The sequence below is a fragment of the Scleropages formosus genome, chromosome 11 (assembly GCF_900964775.1).
Source record: "Scleropages formosus chromosome 11, fSclFor1.1, whole genome shotgun sequence".
Classification (NCBI taxonomy): domain Eukaryota; kingdom Metazoa; phylum Chordata; class Actinopteri; order Osteoglossiformes; family Osteoglossidae; genus Scleropages; species Scleropages formosus.
The window spans coordinates 13,052,253-13,063,742 of NC_041816.1; the positions used below are offsets into that span (position 1 = coordinate 13,052,253).

The 11,490-nt window shown below is 41.1% G+C and overlaps 1 protein-coding gene across 7 annotated transcripts in view; it reads right to left on the reverse strand.

Annotated features, from left to right (window-relative positions):
* The window catches only part of LOC108941115 (inositol hexakisphosphate and diphosphoinositol-pentakisphosphate kinase 1-like), a 31,286-nt gene extending 23,099 nt beyond the window's left edge, over positions 1-8,187 (reverse strand). For 5 of the 7 annotated variants that reach the window (XM_018763651.2, XM_018763652.2, XM_018763650.2 and 2 more), the window contains exons 1-9: positions 8,090-8,187; positions 7,650-7,705; positions 3,510-3,935; positions 2,970-3,165; positions 2,639-2,729; positions 2,324-2,409; positions 1,408-1,562; positions 561-662; positions 286-447 (exon numbers count right to left, since the gene is read on the reverse strand). In XM_018763651.2, the coding sequence (XP_018619167.1) occupies positions 286-447; positions 561-662; positions 1,408-1,562; positions 2,324-2,409; positions 2,639-2,729; positions 2,970-3,165; positions 3,510-3,656 (939 nt within the window). In that variant the 5' untranslated portion in view covers positions 3,657-3,935; positions 7,650-7,705; positions 8,090-8,187. Of the gene's footprint in view, positions 1-285; positions 448-560; positions 663-1,407; positions 1,563-2,323; positions 2,410-2,638; positions 2,730-2,969; positions 3,166-3,509; positions 3,978-7,649; positions 7,706-8,089 lie in introns of those variants that run through there. The other 2 variants (XM_018763649.2, XM_018763648.2) reach the window with 2 other exon arrangements.
* Positions 8,188-11,490: the final 3,303 nt, after the last annotated feature.

Genomic DNA, 11,490 nt, shown 5'->3' on the forward strand with positions numbered 1-11,490 from the left:
AACAGATACACATTCATTTAGCTGATGCTTTTTTCCAAAGCAACTTACAGTATCCTAAGTTATCTTTGTTAAGGATACAATCACTTACCCATTTACACAGCTGGGTAATTTTACTGGAGTAACTTAGGGTAAGTACTTTGCTCAAGGGTACTACAGCTTGAGGTAGGAATCGAACTTGTGACCTTTGGATCCATAGGCAGTCACTCTAACTACTATATTACCAGCTGTCCCTGATAATTTAATTTCAAATCAGTTACATGATTTCTTGAGCTGAAGAGGATTTACCTTGAAAGCCAGGCAAACTTTGCGAGCCACAAGTTTTTCCATGGCAGTGAGCATAACAGGGTAGCGGATCTCCTTGCCTTCACTGTCTCGCTCTACCTTCCCATCCAGGGCAGGGGACTTACGGGCTTCTGCATGGGCATAGTCAGGCCCCACAGTGTATACCTGCTCTCAGAAATATGCCACAACACACAGACAAACAAAACACTGTAGCTAAGCAGTCATCTGCAGCTGGTGGGTACAAACAAACAAACAGTTATATGCTCTTCCTTGTGTACCTTCACATCGGTACCATCTGTGGGCATGAACTCTTCGTAGATGTAGGAGCCTGTCTTCCGCACACTGCTTTCTGGGGAGTATACACTGCTACGGCTTCCAATCTTAAAGAGATAGATCTTCCATCAATACCCATCCTATTTTTCAAACCTTCAATGCTTAAAAACAGTCAACAGAATATTTTAACCTGGCACTTCCAAATCATGAATATTACTATACTGTAGCTTCACTGAAACCTTTAAGGCAAATTACAATTTTACAGCAGGGGGAAACCTTCAACCTGTACCAGCAACCTTCAAGGTAAAAGTTCTTAGCCAGTATAATACCTGCTGCCCTACTTATTACAGCAACCAACACCAACTTATAATAACATCCCACACATACTGGTCATATCGCTAAAGGCAAAACAAAAGTTTTCAAATGGATGAACTAAAACATAATTCTTTCTAGGTCATGGAGGGTATAGTAGCAGGCCCTGAAAATCCTGCAGTAAATGTTGATTTATAAAATAATTGCAGTTAAGTACAACATAATACATAGTGACCTCAATTCAGCTCTGTCTAATAGTCCTCTCTTCTATACCATTTTTCATATAATGGGCATTTTTTCTGCATTTTGTCATTTTGCTTCCACAATGGTAATGTTATTCAATATAACAGTACCACCATTTCTATTGTATGTTTTGAGATAAAGATTTACACTTGATCTCTCAAACCCAAAAGGCTGTTGTCCTTGAATGACATCAGTCTGTCAGCATTTCCAGGTTAAATCTAGTGCTTTAACCTCTAAATTACAAAACTCTTTAGACCCAGCTGTCTTGGCTTTTGTGTGTAAAGAGAGGGAAAAGACCTTTCGGAAAAGTCGCTGACTGCCCCCTCCAGCAGATGTTGGATAGTAGATGTAGACATTGTGGTCCTCAGCACACACTGGCTTCTCCACAAAGGGCTTCTGGAAGACCTCCCCGTTTACCTCAACATGGTCCTCCCCTTCCACAAGATTGCACTCTAGTTGGGAAAATACACAGTGGGCAGCTAATTACAGAGCCACTGAGGGAGAACATAATAATTCTACTACATTAGTAATGTTTATAATCTGAACTACAGCCCTCATTCCTGTAATAAAAAAAAAAAAATTAAACAGAATGTGTAAAATATATTTTACAAAATTTAATGTTCTAAAAATCCAATGTTACAATGAAAGATAATGACATTGCTGTAAAGACCTGTTAGAAATATGTTATGCAGAAAAGCACAACAAATTTCTAAACATCATTAAAATCTCAGAATTGGATGGCTAACTCGCCCTGATCCAGGTCAGTTGTCATATGCTCTTAATACCCTGTAATGACTGGCAGAGGCTTAAAGCAGTTAAAGGAAAGCTCAAAATTCCTTCCAGGTTTAGGGGGGAAAAAGTCACATAAAGGAAAGGTCATTATCAAAAATGTGCTATGGCAGGAAAAACCATATAATACAAGTTTTATTCTGTTCCTCTTGAGTGCTTACATGCTTGAAAGCATTAGCATCTATCCCGGAGTGAACACAAAATGAAAAACTTTTGACCCCCAAATCCATTAGGAACAAATACTAAAATTGCAAAAGGTTAAAAAAGGCCCAAAATTAACCCCATTTGTGTCCTCCAGGGTGGGAGAAATTAAGCTTAGGCCTACTACTTTTTCCAGCCAGCATTAGTGGACTCTGAATCTCCAATTTAAGGAAGAGTTGATGAAAACAGAGTACACTGTAAGACCAAAGACAGGTACACTGACCTTCTGGTTTGTCTGGATCCCGGTTTAGCACAGCATAGCGTGGTAAATCAATCCCTTCTTCCTGCAAGATCCGGTACACTTCCCTCCTGAGGAGAAGTCAAACAGATATTAGCCTTCATCGTGCAGCAATACACATACCAGTCATACAAGGGTGTTGTAATTACTCATACAATGTAGCTTTTCCTTAGTTTTGTTGCAGGGCACAGCTTTATGCTAAAATGCATGCAACAACTACATGTTGGTTAGAGTTCAGTACAATCTAAAAAAATACCATGTCATTTTTTAATTGACTAAATACTTATAATGCATTCATACCTGTCCTGTATGAAATACTGCATGTTCAAGTCATTAATGAGAAGTGGGTTCCTGAGCTTTGCATAACTCACTGCCTTGTCAAGAGGAAATCCTGTAAATGTAAACATATACATTTAAATATCTTTAACCAAGTCATCATTACAAGAAGTGAAGACTTCAGAATAAATGCTTACCATCACTAGTTAATCATGAACATTATATGACTGATGTTTCATTTTCACATAAGGGGTGGCAAAGCAGTCTGAAAACAAAACCAGTAGAGGTGGACCCTACTGAAAAATAAACAAAGCACCCCTTTAACTAGAGCAAGGTCCATAAGGAGGTAGGCCACCTTTAGAATGGAAGGAGATGAGGCAGTCACAAAGAGGCCAGTTCTCCACAGGCTCATTGAGTATGATGTCTTCAGGGAAGATGACGACAGTAATGTACTCAAACTTGCAGAGCCGCTCAAGGATCTGAGTCATGGGCTTAGATTTGGACTTCTTCATCATGGAGCAGATTCCTACCACAATCTGCCGCTCTGGAGGCTGAGAAAGAAAACAACCTGTCCATTTAGTTCCGTATAGCAAGTTTCATATACAAGGCAAAATGGTGCTATTGAACCAACTCTGGGGAGTTCTCCAAAACAGTACAGTATATTTTGAAATCACATAATTTACATGTTGGCAAGAATATTTTGTCAGTTTGGCTTAATTGTTGATGGGGGGACCAAAAAAAAAAAACACCCCACAGTACAAAAAAAATTATATTAATGAAATCACATGCACAAAAAGCACCAAACAATTATATTCAGAAATGCTGAAGGGAATGACAGGAGCTGATGACTTGTTTGTGCTATTTCCTGCCTACTGACAAAGCCACACCCCCTCACCGAATCAGCCTCCTCATCATCTTCGTACAGCTCCATGTCCGTCCTCATGCTGCAGTCCTCCAGACTCTCGCTCTCATCGTCCTCGCAGCCCACAAAGAACTTGGGAGCGCCGTGCTGGCTCTCGCCCGGGCTGCCGGGCTCTGACATCACAGTCTGCCGCGGCAACCCTCAGCGTCCCGCCGCGCCATCGCAGGCCAATACACAGCGGGGGCAAGCTACAGGAGGGGGATAGGCTGGGAACACAGTACTCAAGGCCAGGAGTGGTCTCAAACCAGGAAACACAGAGCAGGCATGAATAGTCAAAAAGAGAAGACAGCAGACACTAGGAATATGGCCTTGGACTCCCCAGTTCTCTCCTAGGAACTGCCAGGTTCATAACAAGGTGCAAAACACTCAGTTGATTCCTCCAAATCCCAAAAACTGTGCCTGCAAAAGGAACATGAAACACTGTCACACAGTTGACCAAAAAAAAAAAAAAAAAAAAAAATTATCAAGCAAATGCATATGAACTGCCTAATGGAAAGAAAGGACAGCACACAGAATACAAGTAAATTATGTTGATGCAACACTCACATTTTGTTCCAGCATTTGAAACAAAGCTTCCAACTCCTGACTGGTACTAGACAGGCTAGGCACCCAGAAAAAATAAGTATCCTGAGGACTCCCTATCCATATGCTGACAGAGCCTCTCCACGAAAACCAGTTTGCTCAGTGGTCTAAGCTTTGACGATGCACCCAACCGAGATGGCTAAGCACAATGTACCATGACAATGCAAGAAGTCACCAAGAGTCTGCACCCTAAGAAAAGTAATGTTATACAACCTGCTACATCCCAATTATGGATCCCTACTAGTGATACAGCACCTGGTGCTCCCACTTAATGAGTCTGACAGGCCACACATAAGGAGGAAAAAAAAAAACTGGTCAGGGGGGGATCCCTTAGCAAGTTCCACTCTTAGTATGTTGTGGTCATTAGAGTAAATATAACTTCTACATGAGCCTGTTTAAACCTGCATGGTGTTTGAGCTAAACAAATGTTTAAGGAATGTCTTTAAACACACAGCAAACTATAATAATAATAATAATAATCCAGGAAAAGCGTAAAAGGATTCAGCATCAATACCTGGGCTCTTGAACAATGGGATTCAGAAACCATTCTATTAAAGATTTTAATAGACTACTATGGTACTATAGTGCAGCCTAGAGACTATACAAGTAGCCTATAATGCCACTTGTGAAGCTGCAAAAGAACACCTCGGATATGAGCAAAATAACTGTGGGTAGAGCTGCTGTAAAAATGCATGATGCACATTTAAGTTTCACAAAATAAGAACAGTACTTTCCAAAAAATAAAAAATAAACTAATGTCCTTCAAAGCACGATCCTATCAGTACTGTTTTCTCTAAAAGTAAAGTCTGCTTTCGGTTTTCTTTGGACCAGGCACAATTAAGTAACTTAGCTAACCAGTAACAACACTAGTATTATTGATATTCTAAAAAGCAACAAATTAGTAAAACCTTCCGAGCTTTGGAGGCAAACATTCTAAGATCCTCAAATTGTTTAAGAAACTCATAAAAAGTAGTTTCTGGCACAGTTTAACTCTTAGTAGTAGCAGAGTAGCAGCTACTTTTCAGGAGGGGCTGAGGGTCCAAGTCCACATGCATCATCATAACTGACTACAAACTGAAGTGGTAACAGACAAACACAACAGGAGGAAACCAGTTATAAATAGCTATATATACACAAATGACCTGAAATAAATTTAGCCATTGAAATTAATATATTAAACTGACAGCATGTATAGCAATCAGTGCATTGCAGAGGTGATAAATTAATATACAGTATTTCATCAACAGTAAAAGCTGGCAGCTGAAGTTCATATCTTATCTAGTTTATATAACATTTTGTACATTGAACAGCATTCTAATGGTAGACGATGTTTTTCAGTTTCACTTTTTACCTAGAACTGAGAAGACAGATACATAATCAGTGAATATCAAAATTCTTCCAGAAAAAGAAATATGTAAAGCTAAACCTTCATAATAATTTCATTTAAATTATTAAATGCAAAACTTCTTCTACAAGAAAAAGGGCTGGAAAAACAAGAGGGAAAAAGTATTGCGGTAAATTACATTGCACCAATTACCAAAAAGAACACATTAATTCCAAATGTGTTTCGATTTGAGAACATTTCCTGGAAGTGCAATGTTAAGGAGATATCATATACAGCGATAACATTTGTTTAATCCACCTGGCAACAGATGGTAGCCTGGATATCTTTTTAAAAGAAAGGGATTACCAAAATCTGAAATGACTGGAGAGTAGTTACCAACACTGACAGATAAAACATTACACTGCACCTAAATTATGTTAATATATTCATGATTATTCAGCAAGGAGATGCTAGTTTTTAGTCACACAGATATTGCAAGTGGAAAGATGCGCCACTTGTCTGTTTTGTCCGACTGAAAGGATTCTATCTAACTGTGCTGAGGACCGATGTGGGCTGCTGCGAAAAACTAGCCCAGAAAACTTCTGGGTAGGCACGAGACAGCAGATACAACCTTACTGTAATAGTGCTCAGCTATGGCACCAAAAAAAAAAAAAAAGATTTGTCTCCTTTAATACTGTTAAATTACAACCATAATGTTCTTGCTCGTCTTATTGCTGCAGTCTATAACAGGAGCTCCTTCTACAAATAACTCCTAGACTCAACTGTCTAACGCACTCAGTCTAGAAAAGTTAGCATCTGCTATCCCTCATTTGAATACAACTGAAATAATTCTCCAAGATCTGGTCACCTTTCTGGGACTTGTTGGATGCTAAAGACTGTAACCTTCTGTAGTTCAGCTGTACTTGTGTTCATATGCATTTTCATGGTATACTGATCTTGACTATTGTTTTGACTCAGTTCTGTTTTCAATTTAAAAAAATTAAACAAACTTAAGGTGTTCAAAAAAAAAACATGACACACAAGTCTACCTCAGTTTAGAGGGCAGGATACTCCAAATGATATTCAGTTACATACATAATCCTTTCCACTACACACACACACACAGTCTGAAACCACTTATCCCAAGCAGCGTTGCAGCAAACTGGAGCCTAAGCCGACAACACAGGGCACAAGGCTGGAGGGGGAAGGGACGCACCCAGGACGGGATGCCGGTCCACCGCAAGGCACCCCACGCGGGACTCGAACCCCAGACCCTCCTTTTCACTAATAATGGAGAATTTGAAGACAATCCGGTAAATGGTGCAGCCATCCGTCATGACTACATGTGAATTCCAGCACTGCCTCCCAAGCAGTGGTTTTAGTGGGCAGAGATAAAGCAAGGGTCACAGATACGTGACCAGTCAATACCTGGGCCACACACACATGTGATTGCACATGTCTGGGAACAGAAGAAGGTCTCTACTAGCAAAATACCCAAGAGGGCCCAGGCTCAAGTGTTTGCAATGAAATATACTGATCAGCAACCATCCTGCCTTACATCATGTTACACCACAATGCCAAGGCCAGTGGACCCGAATCCAATAGTGCTCCCATAAATAATAAAGCAGGCAGCTGGTAGCGTAATGCTAAGAGATACCGGCTTTGGACCCAAAGGTCGCAGGGTCGATTGAGCAAGGTACTTACCCTAAATTGCCCCAGTAAAAAAAAAATTACCCAGCTATATAAATGGGTAAATAATTGTTAGTACCTTACTACTTTAAAGTTGCTTTGGAACAAAACATCAGCTAAATGAAGAGAAGGTAAATGCAAAAGCATTGGTGACCTTTGCATCTCGCACTGCTGTGCTGAGATTGAGAAGAATCACTCCAGTGGCCAGACTTGTGAGCTCTGCCCATGTGATGAATCACTTTGCGCTGGTGATGATACACACATCATGTCAGTGCACACTGACACTGCAGCTGTGACACTGCAGCTGTCACCTCCGAACACGAAGGACCAGGATGAGTCCGACTCGTGCTGCTGTGGTGCTGTCGACCAGGCTTTTTTTTTAAACCTGGACTCGTGTTGAAATCCAGCTGTATAAAACTTTTATCCTAAAGGGTAAAGTCGATCATAATGTACAAAAACAGCTGCCAGCTCAGTGATGGTTAAACAATATGCAAACAAATACATCACGGAGATGATACCTTTCCTTGATACCGGTCCAGCCGGCCTTTCAGCCATAGCCTCTCATTAGTAGAACCTGAAATGAAACACCACTGTCAGTGTTCACACGATAAAACTGAGTCGCAGTGTGTTTCATCCATTTGCATTTCGTGGTCACAAACGTTGCGGTTGCCTGCTGACTGTACACGACTAGCTCGTGAATTTAACCCGTCTGTCTGCGAGCCGTTTATCTGGAGTCCGACAACGGCCACTTGTTGATACGGCGACAAAAAAAAGTTAAACTGAAACGGATTCATTCACCTCAGAAACCCACAGGTACTATTATTCTAATTCTTCACACACACAGCTGCTCGCCCAGTCAGTTCCACCTACACACTAACTTACTAAATACAACGAAATATTTATCTGCAAGCTAAAGCTGACCGGAGGGATGTAAACTAATAAACCAAAAAGTCGTCACCTCAAACACGTCGCAATTCCGTTCGCATTTCTTACAGAATGTAACAAGGACTTCTGTTGATGTTCATCGGCTTCCTCCCCGCTTCAAGGCGCAACCGATCTTGCCGATCAGAGGACGAAGTCGCGAAAAATAGTTTTCAACCAATGGGAGCAGCACATCCGCTCGAAAGGTACCGCCCAGGAAGCGAGCAGTTGACAAATGGTAGCGCAGAGAAAAATGCCCGCATCATGTCTGCCCGTTTAGTTCTTTCTGAAAGCTGAAGAGAGACAGGGAGACCTCTAGCGGGCAACGGGTGAACTGCAGTTACATTGACGATAAAAATTGGCTGTAAAATCGGTGGTACATCCTTGGTTTCCTCTGCGTAACGCGTTACTCCTTCTTGAAATTCTTCTCCTGATGCAAATTCTCGTGAAACAAACTCATAATTACCATTGCTGCTGTATCTTTTAAACACAGAGGAAACCAAATTCAAAACCAAGTCCAGAATATCAAAACTTTCTTAGACACCTTTAAATCCAGGTTTAAGACCCCCATTGCTTACACAACCCATTTCAGTGGTTCTTTTTTCTGCCCTCTTTCACTCTTTTCTTTCTATACCCTGTTCTCCTTTTCTATCTAAATTGCCTGTAGTGTGTATCAGTGAATGAGTGGCTGTGATTACCCGGAATGCACTGGTATGTGCGCTGTCCACGTTGTACCCTACCTCAAGCCTTAGTTTTCGCTTCTGGGATAGGCTCTGGACCACTGCAATCCTGCTTTGGACAATTCTTTATTAATAATGAATGGGTTCTGTTCTTTAAGTTTACATTTGTTTTTATTCAATTTGTGGTGACTTCTCTCCAAAGCAACATACAACTCAGAGATGAAAGTTTCTTTCTCTTAACCACTTTTCTTGTAAGTTTCTATGCTTTAGCACGGTAACTATATTTCTTTATTGTAAAGTGCTTTGTGAAACTGCTGTTGAATCTGCTATAGCCTATACAGTTATTATTATTGTTATTATTAAAGCGCTACCTGAAGAGGCAACTCTTGTACATTACTTTATTTAGCAGATGCTTTTCTCCAAAGCAACTTCCAATGGCCTCCAATCAGCCTTGTTCATCCAAGGTGACTTACACTGGTAGATACACTACTTACAATGGGTCAATTATCCATAAATCAGTGAAACACACTTTCTCTGTCACTCGCACACTATGGGTGACTTGGAGTCACCAGTTTACCTGAACAGCATGTCTTTGGACTGTGGGAGGAAACCCGCGCAGACATGGGATGAACGTGCAAGCTCATGTCATTGTTTTGACTTGTAATTACTGGAATCATGCATAACGTGTATGACCACTCTGAGCTCTTTGTAAAGTATTATTTTCAATAACGGAAAAGTAAATTAAATCGCACAAAATCGTTTATAATAACATTGCCTCTCATTCTATGCATTAACAAATTAAAGTTTTAAACTAAGAAGTAAGTCTTTCCCTTGCTTCTTTAAATTAGCTTTTGTACTTTCTCTACAACTTTTTATTGCTTTAGGGCTTATTATCATGATAGCTGTTGGTTTTATACTAAGATGACAACTGATGAAATTTCTATGATCCTTCTGCAGTTTCTGAGAGATGCACAGGACTACCAGACAACTAAGACGTGTGAGAGAAGCGCAAGGCCTGCTTGTCTTCTGTGGTGCTCAACGCACCACAGTCTTTATTTTGAATTGCACTTTTTGTCCTAGTAATCCCTTAAACCTCAGTGTGAGCCCAAGGCAAGAGTAGCGACTTAAAACATTTTTTTCTTCCTTTTCTTTCTTATATTTCTTTTCTTAAATTCACATCACTGCAAATGCGAGATGGCCAAATTTGAACTGTAGAATTCTAATTAAGGGGAGAAATTCTGGAAAATGTACGCTGTACAGGAAGAAGGGAGGTCAGGCAAGGAGACAGAATGACAACTGTTTTGCTCTGGGGCTCTTTCATTGCGGGAAGTGTCACAGGTGGACTCATCACAGGTACTGGAGTGACTACACACTGCTGTCCTGCTAAGACCCAGCATGTAACGTCAGAGCATGGCCTCCTTCCCGTGGAGGTCCCCCAGTGGGTCTAGGCCCAACACAGAGTCTGTACCCGGGCAGCACTTGTTGGCACCAAGCCCGCTTTCCAGCAGTGCAGGGATTTGGGACCGGGGAGTTCTGGGCATGTGGGGAGGTAGGGTTACAGAGAGCTTCTATGTTGCAAATGAAAGGGGCATTTTCTAAACAGCTGGTGCCAACAAGGCTCTTCTTTGAGCAGACTGTGAACTCAAAGCTCAAACTTGCTGATACACCAAACATGCACATACATTTCTCTTGACCTGTAGTCCCCAATATAGTTACCTCCATAGGGCCTGCAAAACAAACTGTGCGTAAATCTTAAATATGAAGTATGCTCTTTTGGTATGGATAGGGAGTGGTGGAGCAGTCATTTCTGCAATTATAAACCAGCAGAAGTAATGCATGCTTCCACTAGAGGGCTCAGAGCACCAGTAAATGTTTTCATTCACTGCAAACTCACAGCTGGTTGCTGCACATGTTGGCAAAATTAAAGTAGTATTATGTAATGTTCACATAAAATAAGAAAATTCATCTGAAATACTTGTTTTTACTTTGGTCTCCTGTATCATGGAGATATGTAATTGTTAGTTAAAACTATGTTTATGGAAACTTGGCAACACTTCAACCAACAAATATTATTCTGTATATCCACAAGTTACATGCTATTGCATGTCAAAGCATATGCTAATAGGTTTTGTTTATTCCAAGAGCATTTTCACATAAATATAACTTGGGCAAAATACAACTTGGCTTGATGACTTTGGCATGATGGTATGATGGAGTGCTTTGGTGTTGTATTACAGTATTGTAAAGACCCGCGTTACTGTGTTTAGGCGGGAAGGTTTGTTTATTGTAAATAGTTGCATTATGGGAAAAATGTGAAATGTAAGTGTGCAACCACTGGTGGAAATGATGGGGTGACCGTGTTTGCCAGTGTGTTGAGAGAGAGCCTAGGGGCCCCAAGCAGGCTGGGAAGGCTAGCCAGGCTGGCCTGAGGCGCAGGTCCTGGAGGAAACGAGGTCGTCAGAGCGAGAGCATCATTTCCCTCTGTGCCAGTGTTCAAATAAACGCTCGAGATGAATGCTGCCTGTGCGTCCTTCTTCACTCCATCCAAACCCACGGAGCTGCGCGCCACAGTATGATTACTGACAACTGACAGTAGGCAGTAACTGTTAATGCAAACTGAAGAACATTCTGGAGGCACTTCATCTATGTGGTCACTAAGAGTGAACACTGATTCAACAACGCTGAGCAAAGTGAGGGAAACTACTAAAGGTCACTGGAAAATGGACTCACTCCTATCCGTCCAAAGAGACAGAAGGCT